The 27686-nt window shown below is 36.7% G+C and overlaps 2 protein-coding genes across 2 annotated transcripts; both read right to left on the reverse strand.

Annotated features, from left to right (window-relative positions):
• Nucleotides 1-2864: 2864 nt before the first annotated feature.
• Nucleotides 2865-5943, reverse strand: LOC107714572 (tubulin beta-1 chain-like). Its single transcript, XM_016520445.1, has 4 exons — nt 5817-5943; nt 4745-4853; nt 4551-4661; nt 2865-4041 (listed from the first exon to the last, which is right to left on the reverse strand). The coding sequence occupies exons 1-4, from the start codon at nt 5871-5873 to the stop codon at nt 2981-2983; spliced, it is 1338 nt and encodes a 445-aa protein (XP_016375931.1). The 5' UTR covers nt 5874-5943; the 3' UTR covers nt 2865-2980.
• A 15102-nt stretch (nt 5944-21045) lies between these two features.
• Nucleotides 21046-26613, reverse strand: fgf17 (fibroblast growth factor 17). The gene is made up of 5 exons (XM_016520531.1): nt 26262-26613; nt 25858-25894; nt 25104-25284; nt 24437-24543; nt 21046-21680 (listed from the first exon to the last, which is right to left on the reverse strand). Exons 1-5 carry the CDS (start codon nt 26291-26293, stop codon nt 21390-21392), a joined length of 648 nt encoding a protein of 215 aa, XP_016376017.1. The 5' UTR covers nt 26294-26613; the 3' UTR covers nt 21046-21389.
• Nucleotides 26614-27686: the final 1073 nt, after the last annotated feature.

Here is a 27686-nt window from a genome sequence, read left to right on the forward strand (position 1 = left end):
AATATCATTGCGCCTGCTGCACCCATGGTACGGCAGCAAAGTTCCTTGATTATTACGCCGGAATGAGAGTATAGTTCCTAGCCATATCGGCCTAGAAAATCTCAACTTTTCATTTTCCGTCGGTCTTAGTACATGATGTAACTACAGAAGAGTCAAGTTTTAAATAGGAAAAGTATAGAAACTCTTTGGTCATTTTTGAGCGAGATGCTAACGGTCTAATCAGATTCAATGATCTATGCTAAGCTAAGCTAAAAGTGCTTCCGCCAGACCCGGAGATCGGCTGAATGGATTAGAAAACGGTAAAACTCAACTGTTTAACTCTAGGGGAGTTGGAAAATGAGCCTATTTTCAAAAATAGTGGAGTGTTCCTTTAAGTTAACGCATTTAAAGGCATAGTAAGTGATTTTTCAAAAACGCTTTAAAAACTGATTCGGGCCGAATCGCAAAACAAACTTGTAGCCAATCAGCAATAAGGGGCGTGTCTACTCATGATGTGGAGGAGAGAGCTTTCAGTGCACAGGACGGACATTAGCCGAGCCGAGTGACAGAAAGATAGAGATGGCGGATAAAAAACAAAAGAGGAAAACGTCTGCGGAACGATAAGGCAAGAAGTAGGACCCGTGTAAATATCGGATCAGCTTTCCAGCGCTGGAGAGAACTCAAGGAGCGGAGGCCTGCGATCGGACGCCGAGGTTGCTTTGTTTCTTCTCAATAGTTGAGTAACACCGTGTCTACAACAGCTAAAGTCTGCCTACACTGGACGCGATCAAACGACCGTTGAAAACCATTTGAAATGTGTGTCAGCACGTCATAAATAGAACCCGGCAGCAGTTTTCTGCGCCGCTCACGTCCATAGACACGGTGTAACATTGGTTTTGCTTTGTTTCACAGAACTAATCGTTGCCTGGCTTGCGTACGTATGTGTGGGGCGGAGCTATCAAAATAGGGGCAAGACCCTTTTGGGGTAGGGGCGTGTTTGTTTTGGTGATTTCAAATATAAACATTGGCTACCAGAAATCCCTTACTATGCCTTTAAGTATTACTGGTTTTGAAGCTATAAACACAACTTGTTATATAATAACTATGAAAAATAAACCATCCCTTGTTAATAAATACCATGTTATCAACATTTGTTTCCAGTTAAAACAGCTCTAATTATGCTGTGCTGGCCAAATATACAGTTATGGCTTAATTTTACTGAAGCTAATACTCATGTTAAAATTAAAAAAAATAATAATAATAATTTTGACCGCACATGACTGATATGTTTCTCATTATCTCAGAGACCCTTTGATATAGTTCTAAAATTAATATCACTTGTGCAATTCCAAACCTGTAAGATCATATTTCTTTTGTACTTTTTCAAATGATCATCTTTTGTGTTTTACAGGTTTGGAAAGATGTGAGAGTGAGTAAAAGATTCTTAAATGCTTAAAATTTTTTATACAAATAAATCATATAGCTTTTAGTTGTGTGTGTGTGTGTATGTATGTATGTATATATACATATCTATACACACTAGGGATGGGAAGATTCCCCGCAACGAGCGCATGCGCGTAAACAGACTGAGCGCAATCGAATAGGAGCGCAATAATTCAGAGTAAAATATACATTTTGATAAACAAAAATGTTTGGACATTAAATGTGTCTTTTATAGACTTTTAAACCTACATATAAAGTGTATTTTTTATGATAGCAGTAACTGATTTTAATGCTTTAAAGAACTATTGTAGATTGTAATGCTCTGCTATCTGTTCTGCAAACTATAAAAGGTACAGCTGTAATAAAACCAGAGAGAAAGGCTGCATGGCTAGAAACTGTAAAAAAAAAGACAGTGGTAATATCATTATGTTCCTATTGGTCAGTAGAGTAGAGTTAGCCTGCTTTAGACCAGGTTAGTTTCCCAGCATAAGTTGCCAGTGACTAAGCTTGATCTAGGCCCATGTTAAATTTGCTTTATGGAAATCATTTGACAATGAGTCAGACTAAATGAAATAAGCCTGGGTTATTTGGTAAACTTGTTTTATGAAACAGGCCTCGAGGCATTAAAAGTGATCATATTTTCTCCACTGCATCGTAATAGGGGTGAATCGCATCGCATCGGTAGCTGTTGCATATGTATCTTTAATGTATCGTATCGTTGGCTATGCATCGAGATGCGTATTGTATCGGCCATGAGATGCACATCCCTAATATACACACATACATATATATATATATATATATATATAGTTATACACATACACATATATTGCTTGCTTTTACTCGATTTCATTATTAAAGTTATGAAAATTATTAAAATTGTATATATTAAAGTATATAGAATGAATGATGGCCATCGCGTGAATGAAAAACTGCCAAGCAGCCACCATGTTTGAGATAGTCCACAACTATAATACATGTAAATACAAGATCAAATTTAATTTAACATTTCTGGACACTATATAACTTCCATTTATGTCATTAGGTTTGATAACTTAAAATGGACATCAATTAAGACATCATAACAGATAAATGTACACAATGTGAAATGATAAAATGCATTAAACCAATATTTACGAATGTCATAAAAATTCATCTTTATTTCATGTGATCAGTTGTTAGTGTTAGTTATGATTTGCATATATGGATGTTACATAATTGGCGACAGTTGAAACTTATGACTGGTAACGTAAAGAAGCATTCTGCATGAGATCAGTTAATTCACGTGATGTCTAGAGGCAATCCCAACAGGTTTGACAAGGATGTGTCAGTGTATGTGACCAGTGAAGAATGAGGATGGGTTCAAATTGGTTCATTCATATTTGCAAATTAAGGAAATGAAGAGGGAGACATTTTAACAGAAGAAAAATCCTTTAATGACATCTGTACAAACAAGAGACAAGAACAGAAAAAGAAAACAGCTTTGGAACGTTTATTTTTTCCTTGTACATGAGCAAAAAGGTACAGCCTGGAAAACGACACGTATATATTAAGAGACTTAAGCCAGCTCTTCCTCTCCCTCCTCCTCAAACTCGCCCTCTTCCTCTGCGGTGGCATCCTGGTACTGCTGGTACTCGGACACCAGGTCGTTCATGTTGCTCTCGGCCTCGGTGAACTCCATCTCATCCATACCTTCTCCGGTGAACCAATGCAGGAAAGCCTTGCGCCTGAACATGGCCGTGAACTGCTCTGAGATCCTCTTGAACAGCTCCTGGATGGCCGTGCTGTTGCCGATGAAGGTGGCGGCCATCTTCAGCCCGCGGGGAGGGATGTCGCAGACGGCAGTCTTGACGTTGTTGGGGATCCATTCGACGAAGTAGCTGCTGTTCTTGTTCTGAACGTTGAGCATCTGCTCGTCCACCTCCTTCATGGACATGCGGCCGCGGAAGATGGCGGCGACTGTGAGGTAGCGGCCGTGACGCGGGTCGCAGGCGGCCATCATGTTCTTGGAGTCGAACATCTGCTGTGTGAGTTCGGGAACGGTTAGGGAGCGGTACTGCTGGCTCCCCCTGCTGGTGAGAGGAGCGAAGCCAGGCATGAAGAAGTGGAGACGGGGGAAGGGCACCATGTTTACGGCCAGCTTGCGCAGATCTGCATTGAGCTGGCCGGGGAACCTGAGGCAGGTGGTGACTCCGCTCATGGTGGCGGAGACGAGGTGGTTGAGGTCACCGTATGAAGGTGTGGTGAGTTTGAGGGTGCGGAAGCAAATGTCGTACAGAGCTTCGTTGTCGATGCAGTAGGTCTCGTCTGTGTTTTCCACCAGCTGGTGGACAGACAGCGTGGCGTTGTATGGCTCTACTACGGTGTCGGACACTTTGGGCGAGGGCACCACGCTGAAGGTGTTCATGATGCGGTCGGGATACTCTTCGCGGATCTTGCTGATGAGGAGAGTGCCCATGCCAGAGCCGGTGCCTCCACCGAGAGAGTGGGTGAGCTGGAAGCCCTGCAGGCAATCGCAGCTCTCTGCCTCTTTACGAACCACATCCAGGACGGAGTCCACCAACTCCGCTCCCTCGGTGTAGTGGCCTTTAGCCCAATTGTTTCCAGCACCACTCTGACCTGTTGCAATAGGCAACGCATTTAATTTTCACATCCGCTTTTTTTTTTTACATAAATGTGACCCTGGACCACAAAACCAGCCGCAAGGGTCAGTTTTTTTAAATTGATTGATTTATACATCTGTATAAAGTTAAATGAATAAGCTATCCATTGATGTATGGTTTGTTAGGACAGGACAATATTTGGCCGAGATACAACTACTAGAAAATCTGGAATCTCTGAAATATTGAGAAAATCACCTTTAAAGTTGTCCAAATTAAGTTCTTAGCAATGCATATTACAAATCAAATTAAGTTTTGATATATTTACAGTAGGAAATTTACAAAATATCTTCATGGAACATGATCTTTACTTAATATCCTAATGATTTGGCATAAAAGAAAAATCTATAATTTTGACCCATACAATGTATTGTTGGCTATTGCTACAAATATACCCGTGCTACTTATGACTGGTTTTGTGGTTCAGGGTCACAAATGGAATTTCTTTACATTAATAACGATACTCACCAAAAACAAAGTTGTCTGGCCTGAAGACCTGACCGAAGGGTCCGGATCTCACAGAGTCCATGGTACCAGGCTCCAGATCCACCAACACAGCACGGGGCACATATTTGCCTCCTAAAAGATTACAAAACAGAGTTAGAAAGACAAAATGGTTTCCCCTAATGCACGCTCACTTAGTACTATTGATGTGGATGTACCTGATGCCTCATTGTAATAGACATTGATCCTATCGAGCTGGAGGTCGCTGTCGCCATGATATGAGCCGGTGGGATCAATTCCATGTTCATCACTGATAACCTCCCAGAACTAAAGAATATAATAGATAATATTAGAGGACTGGAATTCAGAGGATTGAATGTAAAATTACAGGCAACAATTCATGACAATGTTATTCATGCATGTCAGATTTAAAAGCAACAATGTATTCGTTTATTATTGTGAATTGAAATGTTTCACTAAAACTGTGCTTTTCAAATATTCACCGCGTGGGTCTCACAAAAGGCGCCAACTGTTCACAAACGCCCACGCATATTTCGCATCAACATGCTGTTTGCCTCAATACGATAGATAAAAAGTCCTTTGTACGTCTAAGGCACGTTTATAAATTTTAATGTCGCTTAGAAATTGTTACAAAGTTGCAGACAATGTGTGTTTTTTTTAAACTCCTCCCGCCCAAAACTCTCGCGCGCGCGGCACGCACGCCTGTTGGCTGAGATCCATTTCCGGCGTCTTTACGAACTAATCGATTTATTAGGCACCTATTTTTTTTTTTTAAATATAAATATTTAAATCTATTTTAACTAGCAAATTAGAGTGGTTTTATCCTAGTCTGGTAATATTTGATGCAATTACTTCATTTAAAAAAAATAGCTATGGCTGCATCTAGACTGCGTTGGCTTTTACAACGCCTTTTGTCGCACTGCAGTGAATCTCAACAAAGGGGAGTTCCAGACAGACGCCGGTGAGAACGAACGGTTGGCGTTAACATACATATTTCTTGAGCAACTATTAAATTTCGTCGTCTTCTTAATTTTCCCAAGCGTTTCACAATGTAACAAAATAAAACTCGAATGAGGAAGCACATGGTTGACCTAGATTTCATTCAAACCAGATCAGAACGAGCATCCGCTTTAGGCGGTTCGAGAAAATATAACGAATAGGTTAATTCTGCGCTTTTTCACAAATATCTAAAAGAAAAAGCAATATCTTGTTTTCTATATAGTCTAGATTATTAACCAACAACTGCGAATTTTAAATAAATAAACAGACCTTGGCTCCGATCTGGTTACCGCATTGTCCAGCTTGAAGATGCACGATTTCCCTCATTTTTAATCTGAAGTAAGAAGATTTGACAAAGTAATAACCCTTTTTCTTTCTTCAAATGGCAGAGAACGGAGACTTCCCCCATATAAATAGTCTCCCCACCCCGCCCTGGACACAAGGTTAGTATGTATCAGCACGCCATTAGCTGGCTTCCAAGAGCCCGCCCATATGTGTCCGTCTGGCCAATCACAGTAGAGACAGGGAACGCTGATTAGCCCTCCTCGACTGTCAGTCAAATTTGATGTCAACGTATGATTTTCTACGACACAGTACTTTGTTTTATAAAAAATAAAATAAAATAGATGGCATACCACAGAAGCAAAATCCTATAATGAAGCTGTAAATCGCACACAAACGCTTGGTTGTTTACGACTCTGAAATGTTCTGCGTGCCAAGGCTCAATCTAAACAGCTCGGAATAATAACAGGAAGTAAAATGTTAAATTATATTTACAAGGCACGTAATGGCTAAATATCATAACATTAATACAAAACTGTGTAAGATACTGTAGAATAGAATATTTAACAAGCAAACACATAACGCAGTGTACCCATAGTATTAAATCAAAGCGACTAGGCCTATACATTGCCGCTCAGTTTTCCTGCTTTACATACTGTACCCACTGTTTAGTGGCTTGGTAACAAATATTGGCCTCCTTCCTCTGCTTTCCGGCTATGGTATGTAATTAAATTCTGCCCACTTGACATAAAAAAAAGAGTGAGCAGAAAATCCCTTGTGAAAAAGAAGTACAGTTTAGCATACTTTTTAACAGAGTAGCTACTTATTAATATACTTTAAAATAATATACCTAAGTGTGAAGTGAATGTAATGTTTTCAGACACATCATTGCATGCTAATGGCAATTAAATGGTAAAAGGGTATTATAGTTTAAATATAAATAAATGTAATTAGTGTTTTTGTGCCAATTAAGTTGGACGCAAGTATCTTTATATGTAATTTCATAATTATTTCTGTTGTCTTTGAAATAAGGTTAAAGTATAACTGCTGAATGTACTGTCGATATACTTCAATGCCATTGAAAACGTGCCATGTGTTTAAATATATTTGTAGGCCTAATTACACATTTGTATAATTTGCATGTATGTCAACACATCAAAATAAGCGTACTTGTTTAACGTCAACATGTTTTTTAAAACAAATTAATTCAAATAATTTAAATTGTATTTTGTGTTTAATTTGACTATTAAAAAGTGCACTTTTTATTTTTTATTTTACAAGGTGTATAAGTGTGTGTGTTTAGCCATGAAAGTGGTATATCTCAAGTATACTTAAGTGGCGTTTTATTTCATTATATTTTAGATTATATTATATTCATTAATATTATATGCCATTATATTAATATGATATTATTTCATTAATATTGCATTAGATTTGAAGTACACTACAAGTGTATAATTCAAAAGAATTAAAGGGATAGTTCTCAGAAACGTATAGCAAGGACATCAGTAAAATAGTCCATGTGACATCAGTGGTACAACCTTAATTTTACAAAGCTACGAGAATACATTTTTGTGCGCAAAGAAATCAAGTTGTGTTGCTGTCTATGGAGGGCCAGAGAGCTCTCGGATTTAATAAAAAATATCTTAATCTGTGATCCGAAGATGAACGAAGGTCTAACAGGTTTGGAACAACATGAGGGTGAGTAATTCATAACAGAATTTTGACAGAATCACTACATTTTTGGGTGAACCCTGGAAGCACACTTCTTTTTCACGTTGTGAGAAACGTGTTTTTCTCTTGTCAGAGCCAGAGATAAAGCAGCATACATTAGGCTTATGGTGTTTATTAATATTTTGGCAAAATGAAGCCCTTTTTCAGTTACACTCAAAAAGAAATGATGAAAAGTTTAGTGCGTGTATGTGTGAAAGTGAAGAAGAGATACATGTAGTATATTAAGGTTTCATGTTTCACAGGCAGACACAGTTCTGGTTTGGGTGCAGTTGTATTATAAAAAAAAACAATCTGACTGTAGGAGAGGGAATGCATGGTAATATAATCCGCATTGGCACAGTTGCTGTGACTTAGACTGAGAGAATGAGTGTTTGCCCCAGCCCTCCTGCTGTATCATGGGCAAAGTCCTCAGGGGATTTTACAGGCCTGACCAGATAAGATTGCAGATACTGTTACAGAAGCAGATGGCACACTGATGCCTTTCTGATTTGAATAATCCGAAATGAGGCTACTTATGTACAGTTCTCCTATTGTTTCACTACAATGCACAGGTTCATCAGTAGACTTAATCGTGACTATAAACATAGGTTAATTACAGTGAGTAACTTACAGAACAAGAGCACTTAGGTGAGTCATGGCAGTTTCGTGAAGTTCTTTTAGTATAAATGAGTTCAACTTTCCAGTTGGGATTATATAGGGGGGAAAAAAATCAATATTGACAATAATGTATTCCCCCTCTTGTCGTTCCAAATCCATATGACCCTTAATATTCTTATGTCCAACACAAAGAAATTGCGCCCTGACAAGAGAATCATAAAGAATAAGCCTCAAAGGGCCTAACTCTTCTTTGATTTTGAAAGTAAGAAATCTGATGGGCCAATTTCCCAGAGAACGTGTGAGTTAAAGAGGGTGGAGAACTGGGTGAGAGTCAAAACAAAGACGTCATTCTGTGCAGGAGAAGTCGAAGGCTGCATACATATTTGTAAATAGATATTTTCGTTTTTATGATGTCTGTCATATTTGTGAGATCTAATATATAGCATTCGTTTTTACTGCTCTGTTGTGTCAGCTTCCCTCATACTGAATTCCCTTTGAAGTTAACATGACATGTATGCTCTTAGTCATGCATGTTATAGATTTTATAGTAAAAAATATATATAATTTATATAAGGGTGTAATTTTATAAAATAGTTTGTCACCTCATTTTGTTTAATCACAATTTCATAACTGATCTTTTGGTGAAACGACCAAACGTCTTTTCTCTGGTGATGTATGCTGGACTTCTCCAATCATTTATTTTACTTAAACCACAATCAGCTGCAAGCTTATTTTCATTTTCTAATGCAGGGCTGACACCTCAAAATCCATTTAACAGCTGATGCATAGAACAAAGTCCCCGCCCTACATTATTTTCTTTTTCAATAATCCTTTTTACTCAGATGTGCAAAACAATATGGAAGAAAAGGTCTGTCCACTTCATCACAACTTTAATCAAACTTTAAAACTTGTTATTCCTCTGAAATGACTTTTCTTTTGCCCCACACAGGCTATTCGATAATGTTAACCAATAGTCAGATAGTTACAATCCAATCAATTCACCATGGATAAAATCACTACATTTTAAACAGTATCTTCTATCACTTGGAAATATTTGAAATTTCAGAAGTAAAATGGGTTTCAAATGGAGTTTCACATTGACTTTCACTTTCACATAAAAATGAAACATTCTTTTATGAAATCCTTAGTGGCCCTTGTGAAAAAGAAGTAGACTTTATCATACTTTTAAAATAAGTGCTTATTATGGAAACACAATCCTTTAAAAATATATACTTTTAAGTTAATATATTTTAAATGTATCTAATTGCATCTTACAAATGTGTAATTACAAATATGTTTAAATACATGACATAAATGTTTCAACGGAAATGTTGAATTATGAAATAGAATTATGAAATTACATATAAATAAGCACTTAAGTCGTATTTAAATGGTTAAAAAAAAGCACAGTTAAGTTCAGCTAATTGCATATATAATATAAATCTAAACTAATACATTTTATTTTAATTGCAAATAACATGCAATTAAGTGTCAAAACATTACTTTCAGTTCACACGTAATGTATGTGATATCAAATAACACACTACTGTTAATGTTAATCAAGTACCTTACATGTAAGGTTAGTCAGCACATAAAAGTAAGTGTCCATCTTTAAAGCGCTTTAAAAGATTAATAAATCATAATGACTTAAACTGTAGGCCTAAATTTAAGTTAAACTTTTAATGTGACATTAAAGTGCGCTTTCTAAAATGGAAATCGCATCATATGACCCCTTTAATTCAGCTCTGTCGCAAAAGCATTTTGGCTGCTAAATGAATTATGCAGCGAGGCAGCTGAACCTGGAACATTTAAGTCGTTGCACTGAGTTCTGTTTGTACTTTTTAACTGATGCTGGATAACAGCAGTACAGAGCCATGTGAAGACACACTATAGGGCCTTTCGCACCGCTTTAGTTCCAGAACTAAATGTACAGTACTAAAGTACTGGGACAGTTCCACAATTAGTTCTGGTACTATGAAAAGGTTCCCGCGGTGCGAAAGGCCCTTATGTTACAGTGGTTTGGTTTTATTGAATTGTCTGCAATGTCCTTGCCTTCTGTTGGCCGTCTGTCTGATTGGAGATCCCCCGAGGTGACACAGTGAATGTCTCTCGTCCCTGACTCAGCATATGTCCTGCCAGTGAACCATGCTAGTGCTGGCTAAGGCAAGCATCGCTATTACTATTATAAGCATAATAAGCTATCAGACTTATAATTCTTATGTGGTGGATGATAAAACAGGCTAAAAAATAATCACATTCTCAACACTAAGAAAAAAATAGGATGCCCATTTTCCACAAGTTGATATGATTCTTTAGAGTCTTAATGAAAAGTCTGTAAGATAGTTTGGTTAAAATTTCTCAATGGTAGTGTAAAAAACACCTTTTTTACACGGTCAAAAACAGCTCTTTTTTTTGCACGCAGTTTTGTAGCATTTTCCTTTAAATGTTAATGAGCTCTGCTGCCCCCGCCCCTCTCTTCCAAGGGGTCATATGATGCCCATTTTCCACAAGTTTATATGATTCTTTAGGGTCTTAATGAAAAGTCAAACCAAACATAGTTTGGTTAAAATGTCTCAAAAAACACATTTTTTACCCTGCCAAAAACAAGCTCTTTTCAGAGCACGCAGTTTTGTAGCATTTTCCTTTAAATGTTAATGAGCTCTGCTGACCCCGCCCCTCTCTTCAGAGCTGCTCTCAGAGAGACTGTTTACTTTAGCTGCATTCATCGTGAAACTTGCTATTTAGCACATTGTTAGGAAAGGCGATTTGCAAAGATTCATTAAAAACCTTACACTCAATTCTTCTGTAGGTGAAGCTGGATCACGAATGATTCGCACAAACATAGACGCATTTATGTAGATCGGGGGTGCATTCCCTTCAGAAACAAAGATAATCCACTGCGAGTTCAGCGGCTCAGATGTCGGGAGTAAATGACGACTGCTATGTTCATTATTACATCCAACAACAGAACACCTCAATCGCTTAAGAGTCATTCTTGTCTACATCTGCTCCGGCACTCAGGACGGGTCTAAGGTAAGACACCAGTCCAGTCTGTGCTGAAACGCTACTGCCAATCAAACTATCGTGGGAGGGGCCTGTCTGTGTGACGTCACACAGACAGGCATCTGAGATCGGCTCGATTTGAGAAAGGGGTAGCACGTAATTTCAGATGTGGCAAAAATTACACTTTAATTAATGAAAAAAAAATATGTCTGTGAAATTATTGTTAGCAAAACAATGCAGTTGTACATTTTATACAAAAAACAGCTTGAAAGATCAAAGACAATTTTTAAAGGGGTCATATGATGCGATTTCATTTTTTCCTTTCTCTTTGGAGTGTTACAAGCTCTTGGTGCATAAAGAAGATCTGTAAAGTTGTAAAGACTAAAGTCTCAAATCCAAAGAGATATTCTTTATAAAATTTATAAAAGAGCCACACCTACCTAAAACGGCTCGTTCGAACACGCCCCCACATATCTACCTCACTATGTTCACTATGTGGCATAACGCCGCCCAAATGTTCACGCAAAGAAAGAAGGTGTAACTTTTATTCTCGCTGTAGTATTGTTGTTGCCGTCCGTTTTCACCGCTCCTTTGCCGGGACCGCCGTTCTCGACCCCGCCGCCTCAGCTCACTCTTGCCCGGCTTCAGCTCAGGCTAAGCCGGGGCTTTCGCTCACGCTAGGCTGCTGTGTTTTTCGTTGTGAAAGCGAAACTACTTTGTTTGGTCTTCCAAAAGAGGACGATATCCGCTTCGTTATGCCTAGAGCTGATCTGTGCTGGTCGCTGAGGAAATACATCAACTTAGTGCTGTGGATTGCCGGCACATTTTATGGAGGACTGTTTACTGATGCTGGGAGAGTTACGTTAGACTAAAATGCCGGCAGTTCTGACTCACGTAAGTACGTTTTCATTTAAAGGATTTGCCACTGATGATTCAAACGCGAGTTTTGGGCAGTAGAGTAGCACTTGTTGTTTGTCATTTCTCTGATCACAAATGCAGACAGGGTTTTATGTTTACGCGGCGCAATGCAACGCAATGCGTAAAAAGACAGTATAAGTCATTATAATCAGTAATTATGTCCCCACTGGATGCAACAAATGCTTCGTTTGTAATGGGTTTTAATGTTTTTGTCTCTTCGCTCCGGCCGGGACACGGCATCAACAGTATGTGAGGGGCGTAACATTTCCGTCTCACGCTTGAGGTATTCGGCCAATCACAACGCATTGGATAGCTGGCCAATCACAGCATACCTCGCTTTTTCAGACCGATGAGTTTTGTAAAAATCGACGCGTTTCAAAAAGGCGGGGCATAGAGGAGAAACAATAATGTACAGTATGTGGAAAATAATGTGTTTTTTGAACTTTAAACTGCATAAACACATTTCATTACACCAAATACACAAAATAATGTTCTTTTTAGCAGCATCATATGACCCCTTTAAGGAACCAACGTTTTTGGGAAAACTTTTTGGAACCTTAGCAGTGCCTTGTCTCTGACATTTGGCAGTGAGTTCTCTACAGACAAGCCCCACTCACATTTCCTCTGAAATTCTAAAAATCTAGTTATTATCTTATCATCAAATAATTAAAGGGTTATAATAATTAAAGAGGTCCAAACTGTACACAAAACCATATCAGGAAGAGAGTAGCAGTCATTACTTTTTTAGTATTAGTGTTAGCATTTAGCATTGGTAAATCAGACTTTTGTGAAAAATAAGTATACTGTAGCATACTTTTAAAAAGAGTACTTGTTACAGAAATAATATACTTTAAAAGAATATACTTGAGTATGAACCGAGTGTACACTCTAAAAAATGCTGGGTTAAAAATAACCCAGCGCTGGGTTATATTTAACCCAGCACTTTTTAGAGTGTAATGTTTTTGACACTTAATTGCATATTATTTACAATTAAATAAAAATATATTATAGTTTAAATTGATATTAAATGCAGTTAGTTGAACTTAAGAGTGCTTTTTTTTTAACTATAATAATTACTTCTATTGTCTTTGAAATATGGTTAAGTGTACTGCTGAATGTAATGACAAGCATTTAAGCTAAAATACACTATAATGTCATTTCTATTGAGACTTGTATGTCATGTATTGAAATATATTTGCAGTTACACATTTGTAATGAAGTTTCAACTTAGTACAAAGTACATTTAAAACTAACTTAAAATGAAATATCAAATAACACAATGCAATTCAAATTATAATCAATAATCCTTACATGTGCTTTAGTATTTTAGTTAACACATCAAAATAAGTTTACTTATAAAGCACAACCAAAGATTATAAAATAACTAAATAGTAAAACTTTCAATTTTACATTATTACGAAGTGCACTTTTTAAAAGTGTACTTAAGCATGTTAAGAAACAGTCATGAAAGTGCCTCTATACACTTAAGTGGCCTTTTATTTCAGTATTATTATACTATCTACAAGCACAGTGTTTTATACGTTTAAGATTTGAAGCACACTACAAGTACACATTCAATACAATTAAGCACACTTCTTTTCTACAAAAGTAATCTCACAAAAATGTCCTAAATCATAAGTAGATTAGTGTTTTGTTACAGAGTCTGTGTGTGTGTGTGTTTATTGGGTAAAACAGACGTAATGCTCAGCTATAGCACTTCATTAGTCATGGGTGAGATCTCAGTGTTGCATATCCTGCATACGAACAGCTGTTTCTCACTGAGCATCGACTGTAGATGGGGAAATTCTCCAAGATCCCACAATATCAATGTGTCATGATCAGTAATTTACCACTGTACATAAAACATACAACCGCAGTGTAGCATAGTGCTGGGCGGTATACCGGCTCATACCGAATACCGGTGTTTATTTTTGTTATGATATGAATTTTTTAAATACCACAATACCGCAGTATGTCGCTTAAACAATGTTCGGAACGCGACACTGTTTGAAAGGGGTAGCATAAACAGCTGCGTCAGATCCTCTTAATGTTGTTTATTACTCAGGAACTGTTCGTTGAACGCGCCGGTGTTTGGCTGTTGTGCAGTGAATCTGCCCATCCCCCGCAGCAGTAAGCCTGAGTCATGGCCTCATCCCCTCAGAGCACTTCCCACAGTCAGCTGCCTGTTCTAGACACTAGACACTGCTTAGGCCTGAGAGGAGCTTTGTACACAGAACCTACAAGTGCATTTGACCACAACATTAGGCTCTTTTTATACAGTGCTGGCTGGAGGTCTCAAACTCTGTAAATCAGTTTTAAGAGCCCCTGAGAAACAAGCTTATAATCATCTCTCTCTTTTGCCCTATTTTTTGAGGTCAGACTGAGAGTGAGCTCGAACATTGAGCAGCTCCACAGATTTAAAGGGAAAAGGTTCCTGCGCTGTATTAATGTATGAAAGATAACGACAAGTTTGACTGAATGAGATGATAGCTAGGTTTCAAAACCTAGGGTTTTATGTTAGCATACTAAGCTAACATTGGAGTGTTATAATAAACATAAAATACACCACACAAATATCAGATAAAACCATTTTATAGATCATTTTCAGTGTTTCATTCTCCTTGTTATTTTAGTAGCATTGAGGTACTATTCTATTTTTCATGTATTTTGATGAATTAGTTTTTATATTTTCTGTTTTAGTTTTCATTTTAGTTAAAATTTTAGTAATTTTGTTGTTTATTTGTCATTTTTATTCACTTTTTTATATATCTATATTATATGTTACCCTAGTTTTTATTTATTTATTTTTTTGTTGTTGTTTTACATCAGGTTATTTAGTTGCATCAAACTAATTAGATGAATATATTCATGTATAAGTGTATGTATGTATGTATGCATCTGGGGTCGGTAAGATACGCTTTTTTAATGTTTTTGAAAGTTATGCTCACAAAGGCTTCATTTATTTGATAAAAATACAGTAAAAACAGTAATATTGTGAAATATTGCAATGTAAAATTAGTGAACACACACACATGTATATTTGTATACACACACACACACACATTTATATATATATATATATATATATATATGTGTGTATGTATGTGTGTTTTGTAAACTATAGTACATTTTTCAGGATTGTGAAAGTTGAAAGAGCAAAATTTATTTGAAAGAAAGTAAATGTCTTTACTGTCATTTTTGATCAATTTTATGTGTCCTTGCTGAAAAGAAAATTATTTAATTATTATATTATATTATATTATATTATATTATATATTTTACTGACATTGTTTTATCCATGCCTTAAAATTTCAGAAGGCATCATAATTCCGCCTACCTTTTTAAGTAACTTTTTAAGGCAGCATGCCATGATGCCTTAAAATGCTGTGTATGTAGGCAGTGTACTAGGCAGGGAAACAGTGCTAATGTTAGCTATTCCACAGAATGATCCTCAAACAGTCATCAGTACACCAGCAGAGCAGATGGAGATTAGCAGGCTTTGCTCAACAGCTGTAGCGGCTCAAAATGGCAGGAGGCTGATTTGCATATGTATGAGCAGTGCACCACGATTGGAGTAAACCATTGACATGTAAGTCAACCATCCACAGTATCACCTTTCATATTTAACTCTCTTTTGATGTGCTCGAATGAATGTTATAGACTCAAAAGAAGGAGCCTTTTTCATGCTGTTTAAACGGCAGCTCTCTTTCCTTTTGCAGTGGTCAGTGTGCATTATGTGCTATTGAGTTATGCAGACACACAGCTGTGGGGGTTGAGACTCATTTTAAGCTGCCCACATCTGATTGAGTCTTGCTCTTGCAGTGTCTCTAGGGAAGTGCTGGCAGGATATGAGCTCTGACGGTAATGCAAGTGGACTGTCCCACCCCCTCTGCTCTTCCCCGCAGTCAATGCTGATGAGGCCCTGGAGATGTGGACAGAAGAACACAGATGTATGCGGATATAGAAGATCCACTGATGCAGTGATCCACAGCACTGGAGATAAACAGAATGCTTGTGAAATTGGTTTGTCTTACTGTAAAGTGTAATGGTAAGGCACATTTTACTTTTAGTGCTTGAGCACTTCCTGTTCTGAAGGCCTTGTGGAGATTTGTCGAGGGAACCTTATTGGTTTTCGGGGGAAGGTTTTGCATCTTCTCAATCAATAACGAGACATTATTTCGGATCAAAGGTCATTAGTGTGCCATGAGCCGTTCCCTAATCTAAGGAAGGAAGTCATTTGTAATAGGCTGCCAACGCAACATCTGCTGTACACACAATATGGTGGCTATTTATTTTATATATTTATAGCAAGATTATCTTTGTTAATCATTACCAGCTATGTTTGTTGGTCCACCAGCTACCAGCATAAAGCACATTTACCATTTAATACAAATTATTGATTTAAACCAAGGTTAAACCTGTAAAAGTTAAATAGAAATGTGCTGGTTTTTCAGTTGGATTCAGCTAATGTCTTGTGTTGTATAAATACAAGTGTAGGACTTGATTGGAAGGCATTTTAAAGCATTTGTTGGAAATGCCATGTCGGCTATGAAATACTAAGAAAGGCCTCGCCCAGGTTTACCTTACAAAGAACTGCATCTCCCTCTAGTGTTAAAACAATGTTATTGTGACATTTATTGGTAGTAGGACTTACACTACACTTACACATTTTTTTAAAAAATGTCTTTGAAAGAAGTCTCTTATGATCACTGCATTTATTTGACTAAAAATACAGTAAAAACAGTATTATTAAATTGTTAAATTATATTATGTTATAACAGTGTATTATAATTTAAAATAAAACAATAAATAAATTATATTATATTATACGTATTATAAAAATCTATTACAATTTAAAATAACTGTTTTCCAAGTCTAATATATATGGCAAAGCATGTAAATCATAGTTTCTACAAAAACATTAAACAGCATAAACTGGTTTCAGCTTTGATAAGAATAAAAACAATTTTTAATAATTGAGAACCAATAATAACGGACAATAACGGAGCAGCAAATCAGCATATTAGAATGATTTCTGAAGAATCATGTGACACTGAAGACTGGAGTAATGATGCTGAAAATTCAGCTTTGCATCACAGGAATAAATTACATTGTAAAATGTATTAAAATAGAAAACAGTCCCTTTAAATTATAATATTATTTTACAATATTACTGCAATTTTTGACCAAATAAATGCAGCCTTGGTGAGCGTAGGAGATTTCTTTCAAAATCATTGGCTCCATCTAGTGTTGTAAAAGTGATATTTTGACCTAAATTGGCAAATTATGAGACCGCAAGCATGTTTTATGGAAAATACTTAAGTTCCTCTTTAGGCTAAATGTCATGTGCTGTAGGTGGATAGCTATCAAACAATCCGTTTAATCATGTTACTTTTGTTTGTGAGAATCCAAGGCAGGTTTATTTAAATAGCAGATTTCACAGTGATAATTCAGTGTGCTTTACAAAAAAAAAAGAAAAAGAAACAAAGAATACTTTTCATTAGTTGTGCCATTTAGAAAGATTCTGCAGAACACCTGTTAATTATCTTGCATTAAGACCAATAAGATCAATAGCATGTGTGATATTTTGAAAACTAGCATAGCCTAACAAAGCTAATACATTAAAACAACATCCCTAATATCATGTACGCTCCCCTTGTGCTGCCAAAACAGCTCTGATGCATTGAGGCATGGACTGAACGTGTCCTGTGGTATCTGAGACCAAGACATTAGCAGATGCTTGAAGTCGTGCCAGTTGTGAGGTGGGGCCTCCATGGATCAGATTTGTTGGGATCAGCACGTCCCATTGTTGCTCAATTGGATTGAGATCTGGGAAATTTGGAGGCCAAGGCATCACCTTGAACTCTTTGTAATGTTCCTCAAACCATTCCTGAAAGAGGCCACAGGGAACACCGCTGCCGTGAAGGGTGTACGTGGTCTGCAGCAATCTTTAGGTATATGTGTATTCAAATGAAAGGCAGTCAGTCTGATTATTAGGGTTGCTGAACTTACCGTGTTGATTTACTGTTGTGACATGACCCAAATTTACCACTGTGGCAGCTCAAACAGTGCCATGTAGATGTAGAGAATCATGCACAACGTGCAACAGAGAAGGCTGGTACTAGAATCATTTGTTTTGACAATAACTGCACACAAAATATAAAGACCACAAAACTACTGTCATTAAAGTAGTAGATTATTCAGGTACAAATAAATGAGCATACATGTAACTGCAGCTCAATGTGATGATGACGTCATTAAATGTCCTGCACGTTGTGCACAATGTTAATGAAATGCCATTCAATACTCCATTTTACAATAGATTAATATAACTTAAAGGGGTCATATGATGTTGCTAAAAAGAACATTATTTTGTGTATTTGGTGTAATGAAATGTGTTTATGCGGTTTAAGGTTAAAAAACCTCACTTCCGGTTCTGTGAATGCGTTTCTGAAACTGCTGGTGCTGCGGGTCTGCAGCTGGATACTATTGGAAGGTTTGGATCCAAATGCAAGAGGGCAGCAGAGAGTCACGTACTGTGCTCATCACTGCAATAAATAATTAAATAAAATAGAGGACTATTTATTTATTTATTTTCTTACTTACTTAATTACTTAGCCTACAGATGTCAATGGGACAGTAACCTCCAAAATTGTACAATCTATGTAATCTACAATAGTGTAGCCTGCACCTAACGGTTGCTTATTAGTGCCTTAAAGATACATATTATTGCATTAATAGACCTTTTAACCAGGGTTCTTTTACCCCAGTGACAGCTGTACTGTCATTTTTTTCTGAGTGTAGATTTAATTTAATTATTGATACATTTTTGATTTGATGAAAGAAATAGTTTTATGCAAACCTACATATCAGAATTGAGGCTCAATAAAGTCTAAGCATGTTATGCAATAAAATGCATTTGGATCAGTATTGCCCACATATATCAAAATATGTGTATATGTGAGTATGAATACACATACCTTTCTTGATAACTGGAGTAATGATGCTGAAAATTTTGCTTTATGTCACAGGAATAAATTACATTTTAAAATATATTTCAATATTAAACAGTTTTTTAAAATTGTAATAATAATATTTCATGAATATGTCTTTTACTGTATCTTTTAATATAATTAAAATGTACCTGCCCTAAACTTTTAAGCAGTTATGTATTTAAATAAACCAAACAAAACCACAGGTTGTTTTCCTAGCCCAGAGAGGAATACTATTAATGGCAAAATAAATAACATATTTAAATATAATGCTCATGTCCAAATCCATTACTATGGATAATCTTACAATTATATTGGCTTTTCAGAGGATCAGCCGGCTTCAAAACTGATATCAGCTCTCAGCAGCTGCTGTGGTGATTTGGGGTTATGAATATGACAAGCGTTGAAATAAATTAGACAAGTATGTTGATCTCATGTACATGTGTGCTATAGAAATAGCACCATCAGTCAGAAATCAGTGGATGCCCTGTACTCTCATTTTTACTTAAAGCTTAAACTCTTAATTTTTATGATAATGCAGATCAATTTAATGATAATGCAGAACGTACAACAAGAACACAAGAAAGATGGCCAAATCACCGGTATACAGACAGCAGGGTGTGATATTAATTTAAGAAGCATGTCTGGCTTCCAGCATGATGTTAGTGATGCTGACAAACACATCTTTAACGTGTCAGCCTTCACTTTAACTTACAATAAAATCTATCCAACAGCAGAGAACAGGTGTGACCTAAAAAACCTCACAGGCTGAATATTCGGTGTGCAATGTGCAATGTGCATGATATCTTTGATATCATAGTTACTCTCAATCTGTTCATCCACCCTTCACTCTTTATCTGGAGGTACAATCATGTTGTACTCAGACATGGTCAACATCCGTGTTGAGGAAAGTTACTTTTAAAAGTAATGCATTATAATATTGTGTTATAACTAATTGCGTTACTTTTTATGGAAAGTAATGCGTTACGTTACTTTTGTTTGTTTGTTTTTAATATAAAAAAGTTCTATTTTTGGCTAATGGGAAAGCCCTTTCACACATTTCACACCTTTCACAAAGCGAAATGAATAATATTACTAGTGGGTGAATTGAGAAAAAGGACTGGTCAAACATTTCTTGAGGCCTGGAGGTGTTGTTCCTTACTTGAAGATAAGAAAGGTACCTTACAAAAGTTTGTGGTCACTAGGCCTATATGTTTTTTGTTTGTTTGTTAGTTGTTGTTTTTTTACATGTTTTTGAGAGAAGTCTCTTCTGCTCACCAAGACTCCATTTATTGAATCAAAAAATACAGTAATATTGTGAAATATTATTACAGTTTAAAATAACTTTTTTCTATTTGAATATATTTTAAAATGTAATTTATTTCTGTGACGCAAAGCTGAATTTTCAGCACGGATCAGCTTTCCGGCGCTGGAGAGAACTCAAGGAGCGGAGGCCTGCGATCGGACGCCGAGGTTGCTTTGTTTCTTCTCAATAGGTGAGTAACAACGTGTGTCTACAACAGCTAAAGTCTGCCTACACTGGACGCGATCAAACGACCGTTGAAAACCATTTGAAATTTGTGTCAGCACGTCATAATAGAACCCGGCAGCAGTTTTCTGTCGGGGATTTGTTGCACCGCGCCGCTCACGTCCGTAGACACGGTGTAACATTGGTTTTGCTTTGTTTCACAGAACTAATCGTTGCCTGGGTTGCGTACGTATATGTGGGGCGGAGCTATCAAAATAGGGGCAAGACCCTTTTGGGGTAGGGGCGTGTTTGTTTGGTGATTTCAAATATCAACATTGGCTACCAGAAATCACTTACTCTGCCTTTAATGCAGCCTTGTTGAATAAAAGTATTAATTTCTTTAAAAAAAACAAACTAAATCATACCCCAACATTTTTTGTTGCTACAAGTACATCAACAGATAGCAAACAATCATTTGAAGACTTGTATTTATTTATTTCTATCCCAGACACATTAGGTAATGTCCAACATCTTCGGTGGAAACTGATGTTGATTTATCTTTCATTTTACATTTATATTCCCCTCAAAGGGAAATTGCTTTTTTATCGTGTTTAATATTGAGCATATTGTCTTGAAGTCTTTACAAAATGCTCACACAACACACATACAAATACCGCCTTAATTAAATATATACATTCTCTTTTACTATCTTACCATATTTACAAGTCACCCCGATGAGCATCCATTCAGTGTTGCTGGCTTTTTCAAGTCCATTACGTACGAAAACATATAAAAATAAAGCTGCCTCTTCTTATTATTAACAGTCGGATGAGTTTGTGTGGCATGGTGTTAGGAAGCAGAGTGTGGTTTTCGGTTGCGTTTCGCGCGTCGGGTCGGTGGAAAGCTGATGAACTCAAAGTGTTTGGGTTGGTCTGAGTTTGGGAAGGGGAGCGGTCCTTTGTGGAGGCGCTTGATGAAGTGAACTTCCCGCTGGTTCTCCCTGGTTTTGGAGGCCTTGATGGGCCGACCCTTTCTGCTGAAGGCCACGTACCAGCCCTCATATTTAGCGTTCTGGAAAGCAGTGTAGTTGTTCTCCAGGACGATCTCTGTGAAGATGCAGTCCCTTCCTCTGCCATTAGGCTGCGCGAAACAGAGAAGAAGACTCATGTTATTTCACTGAACTTTAAACTCAAAACAGGTGAATAACTGTGAAGTTACTAAATGACTCTCTATTAATGATCAATTACTTTAATAATACATTTAATGTACATTACATATAATTCTGTAATTACTTATAAACAACGCTTTCCCCCCCCCCACACTGAAAACAAGTTTACAATGTATCATCTGAATCTGTCCGTTGCATTCTGACTTTTTCCTGAACAATTGATTTTCATATAAAGGATATATAATTTTGTATATTTTTATTTTAGGATATAATTTCTTCTTTTTTGACCTGTTATTGCCGTCTTTTAAAATATTTATCAAATAAATTAAGTAACAAAGGCGGGGTTTATTTTATGTTTTACTAATCTTACAAAAGTCATTATTACATTATTCCACATACATAATATATTGTAAAAGAATATACTTAAGTGTGAATTGAATGTAATGTTTTCAGACACTTTATTGCATGTTATTTGCAATTAAACGAAAATGTATATTAAATGTAATTAGTTGAAATAAGAGTGCTGTTTTGACCCACTTAAGTAGGACTTAAATACATCTTTATGTAATTTCATAATTACTTCTAATGTACTTCTACTGTGTTAAATTGTACTGCCGAATGCACTGACAAGCATGTATGATAAACTAAAATATACTTTTATGCCATTTCTGTTAAAACTTGTCATTTATTTATATTTAACATATTATACATTTGTAATGATTAAGTTGCAATTTACACTGTAAAAAAAAATGGCACAATGCACTGTATTAATATGAAAGAATTTTCCGTATTTATTTTTTACAGGTGTTTTACCTGTCTATCTGTGTTTACTGATGTAATATTGAATAACACACTACAGTTAAAATTATAATCAAGTACTTTACGTGCTTTATTATTTTAGTCAACACATAAAAATAAGTGTACTTATTTAAAGCATGACCAATTAAAACGGTATTATTATTGAAACTTAAGGATTTAAAATATACTTTAAAGGTAAAACCTTTAATTTGTCATTATTACAAAGTGTACTTTTTAAAAGTGTACTTAAGTGTGTTAAGAAACATAATGAAATGTGTCTCTCTTTGAGTGCACTTATGTCACCTTTTATTTCATTAGCATTATATTATACAACTACATTATACAACTAAGCACACTTCTTTTTCACAAAGGTTGGATTCATACTGACAGCTATCAGTATAGCTGTATAAAGTTGTGTTCATAGACTGCAAGTAGCCGCTGGTCATGTGATCTCAACGCGGCAGCCGCCATGATGGGCCGCACCACCAGACTTTGTTTTAGATGTTTAGTAATTCCAAATTTCCAAAAGGAATTCAAAGTGCTATCAAATGGCTTGGGTCTTATGTAATCAGTGTTTTGACTCGCTCTGCCCATCTTTATTTATTCTTCCTCACAGCCTGTGCCCTCATCTCTCAACACGCTTCACTTCATGCTCTCACTGTCTCCATCTAGTTGTCCCAGCGCTTTGTCTCATAGAGCTGAAGACATTTTTTCCACTTCCGCGAAGGAAGAAGTGGCTTAACATCTGACTAAACACAGAATGGCTGTGAAAGCTGTTTCCTTCACAGGCCTGGCCGTCGAGTCTCCGTGATCTTCATTCTCCTGTAGAAGACGCCGTTCACACCATAGCTGCTGATCTATATGTCCTGATAATACCTCACCCATCACTGCATTTAGTTTAGTTGGCATTTTGATAACTCCTGTTGTTTTTAACAGTAAATGTTATGAGTTTATGAGATATAATATGAGTTTGGAGTGACATACGGGTGGGTATATGATAGAATTTTTATGTTTCAAGATGGGATTTGATCAATCTGACCAAATTTAGATTTCTGTCACCACGTTTAAGACCAGGAGTTTTCAATCTTTTAAATGCCTTGGACCCCCAAATATGATCATCCTCATGTGAGGGATCCTCAAATATGTGTTTTCATGCATAAAAACCCAATTTAAACTGGTCTGCTAGACACTATGCTAATTTAAAAGATTATTAGAAAAATATAGTTTCTATTACATTTTGTACTCACTACTGTTAGATGTCTTTTTTTTTTTTTTTTTAAGCAGGTTTTTATTTTGTATTTATTAATTTATAAAAAAAAAGGTAAATAAATAATATTTTTTACTGTTTGTTTATTTATTTTTATGTTTACTTATTGATATGTAATATATCATTGTACTAATTATTTAATATAAATTTGTATTATTTATTTATTTGTTTACTCGTTTATTTATATCAGTTTTTATTTGCTTATTTTAATCTTATTTTATTTATTTTTACACTTCTTAAACAGTTTTTCTCGAAACTTTTCACAGCCCCCTGGCACACCATAATGGTGTGTGTCTGTGTAATATAATTATATAGCCTATTTTTTTATTATTATTATTTTGATCAAATTTTGTATTATTTATTTATTTATTTGCTTATTTTAATCATATTTTTTACCATTTATTTTCTTTACACTTTTTAAACACTTTTAATCATTTTTACACTTTTTCAACTTTTCTCTGCAAACCATTGCTGGACCCCAATTTGAAAACCCTTGTTTTAGACAACACTTTTACCCTACAACAGTGACAGGCCTACAACTTAATTATCAAACTTTTTAATGCTGTGCAAAATCCAGTTGGCTCAAAAATCGAATACACATTCCCCAGCAAAAATTAAAATACTTTCTCCTGCAAAATCTCCAATTAAGCTGGAGGTACATACCTTGCCCACTAGTTTCCCCCGGCGGTTCATGCACAGGTATCTGCCACTTTCTGCTCCTTTGATCCGAACACGACTTCCAAAGGTGTCCGTCTCCACATAAAGTCTGGCTGTAACGCAGCACAAGTGTTAGCAACAAACAAAACAGGCTACTGTAGCCTTGAATAGGCTTAGCCATTTATCAAAACCATAGAATATACTGCAGTCATAATGAAAACATTCCCCAGTTAGCTCAACATTATTGAGTGCAGTGTACAAGCAATTCCGACCTGACCCTTGAAAAGTCACCTTTGTTGGCATAATCCAATATAATCAGGCTGATTGTTTAACCAGTTAATTTAGATGTTGTCACATGAAGCATCAGTGGTTTTTAAGATTTCAGTATATTTATTACACGAATATTACAATATCAAGATTTTCAAGATGACTCCACATGTTCTCCTGAAATCCCATAAATCCTGACTAGTCAAATCAGTCTCATTTCCCCTTGCTGTTTGAAGCAAATTAACACATCCTAATCAACACAAAAGGGAAACGATTAGGCAAAGAAAAGTCTTTTGAACTATCAGCGAGTCCCTTTTCAGCCAATAAAGCAATCAGACGCGAAAACAGCGCTATCTGCACCGAAACCTACCGTGAGTTAATTACTGTAGATGAATGTGCGACTCACCGAAAGTGTTCCCGTCCTCGGCGGTGGCGCTCACTCTCTTGCCCTGGATCTGCACGTGTCTGCCGCTGGTTCTGCTGTACAGCTGATAGACGCGAACCTGCCGCCGGCTCAGCTGGTCCGTCAGAGAGCCCTGTTCCCTCACATACTGCTTAAAATTAGGAGAAGGGTGATTCTTCTCCCCCTTTTCGGTGCAAAGGGAAAATAAGATCACATGTATTTCGCTCTCTGTTGCTGGAATAGAAAACCTTTTCGTTTTGTAAATGCCAGCAAGAGCACTGATCTAACTCTGGTCTAGGCCTAACTAATATGCTATGGAAAATGATTTAGTTCTAATCTAGAGCAGTGGTTCTCGAATAGGGGCCCGCTAGAGGGCCTCAGCAAACTTAAAAGGAGCCGCAAATGATTTAAATTTATTTTAAACATTAAATTTATGTTGATTAGAATGCTATAATCACTCGACATGTAAACTGACCTCCTGTCCTATTTTAATCTGTCCAATCAACAAATATTATTGTATTAATGAAGAACATACCGTTTTTTTTAAATAAACAATCGATTCTGAAGCTTTGACATGTAACTGACTGTAAAAGTAGCTATATCAAAGGAAACATAATGGAGTCAAAAAGGTTGAGAACCACTACAAAATTGACTAAATGTATTGTCGAAGCCGTGCAATAAATATGACCCACTTTAACGTTACAGAAGAAGAAAAAAACACGGGAAAAAAAATAAATAAAATGCAATAAATATTTACCTGCGCGTGACACCACACCACGAAGAAGTGAAAAGAGCTACAAAATAAAACAAAAGTAAGGAAAGTTAGTCAATATGCTAAATATAAAAAAATACATAATATTGTGTGAATTAGATCATAGCACATTATGTTATATATTCACTTCAGCAAAGAATTTCTTATCAAAAAAGAAAATAAAGAAACATTTTCACTATATAAGGTTCTTAAATTAGTTGTATGGTTCTTCTGAGATTAAAAACGCTTTGTTTTGTTTTTTTAAACAAAAAAGTGTACAAAAGTATAGGACATAAACGTTAATTGCGGAACCCAAATGTTATTTTGTAGCGCCAGACAACATTTCTATCTGCGACCTTTATTTTTAAGCTTAAAAGCCTATAAATATAGCTAAATATCAATATACTCACATGTACAAGCAGCGCTGATTTATTCCATACATTGTGGGAACGCAAAGTGTAATGTCGTATCCCGGGTTCTCCTGAATGATAATCCAGCTCTGTGATCTCTCGATGAAATGAGCTGAGTCAAATCCATACGCCAGTGAAGAGTGCAGCAGCGCTAGATCTTCAGACGCGCGTCTCGGCAAACACACATGCGGATAAATCCGATTAGGAAAAAAACGAGCCACATGCAGTCCGGAAGATTATGGAGTTCCATCATATGTGTTTGTACAACGCAGGTCGCTGTCTAAATCATAGTTTTGATAATAATGGTGCAGTGGCTCCAGTGTGCTCTTGATGTTGTGTTGGCACTGTCACTTGTGGAGAGGCGCGTCTGGATCCCTCACTGCACCAGTGTGATAGACGTCAAGATCCCTCCCCATGAATGTTGCACCTTTTGCCCTCTTCAGAGACTCCTGAGCTGTGTTCTGCTAGATGAACATGTGGAGGTGTTTCCAACTTCTACAACATTCAAATGAACTGCATGACCATGTGACTATCCACAACCTACATATTTCTGGAGTAGGTTGTGAGGCCTCCTAATTTGGTCCCATCTGATGGATGATTAATCTTTCTGAATGAACACTGTCTTCAGATCATCCTCTGTATTTAAAGCTTTGAGGTTCGCTGGGAAAGGGGTGTGCCGCCTGATGTTTGGTTTGTTAGGGCCCATCTCAGTGTTGGTCTTTCCCCGCGAAGGGGCCACGGCTCACACCTTTTGCTAACCTGGCAGCTCTAATGAGAAAACAATGGTGGCTTTTAATCGCAGGACTCCAGCGGGCTTTTGTTAGCTCATGCGGAATCAACATCAAGCACTAACGATATAACGTCAACAGGATGCTTGCTTTCCGACGCATAGTTAAGTTGCATCGCAGCAATTAGTGCTGTCTTGCAAGTGTGACCATACCAGAGCCGCCACTTGGTCCCTTCGAATGAAAATTTGTGTGAACTTTTCCACCCTAGAAGAGTGAAACTCAAGGATTATATACTGTCAATCAGTGTTTCTTAACTGGTTTTTGCTTCAGAACCCAGATTGGTTATCAGTTGGTGATCCAACACAACCAACCCATATTTAATGTAGTATGTAATTTAGTTTTGTTTATCATTTTTGAGAATCAGGACACGTCTCACAACCTGGTCATGTTGGAATCTAATTTGTCTAGTCAAAAGTGACAAACTGTGTGACAAAATACAAGTTTGATTGGATGCACCAAAATCTGTTTGTGGTCAAAATGCTGAAATATGCATTTTGTGAGTTTCACAAGTTGATTAGCCTAATTATTTTGCTATCCTAAATGCAATTAAGTGTAATTTCCCCATCTGCTATCTGCAACCTATTAGATTGTGGCATATTTTTGGATCAAGACCCACCAGTTGAGGACCACTGTTGAG

This window comes from Sinocyclocheilus rhinocerous, unplaced genomic scaffold (genome assembly GCF_001515625.1).
Source record: "Sinocyclocheilus rhinocerous isolate Xijiao unplaced genomic scaffold, SAMN03320098_v1.1 scaffold2749, whole genome shotgun sequence".
Lineage (NCBI taxonomy): Eukaryota > Metazoa > Chordata > Actinopteri > Cypriniformes > Cyprinidae > Sinocyclocheilus > Sinocyclocheilus rhinocerous.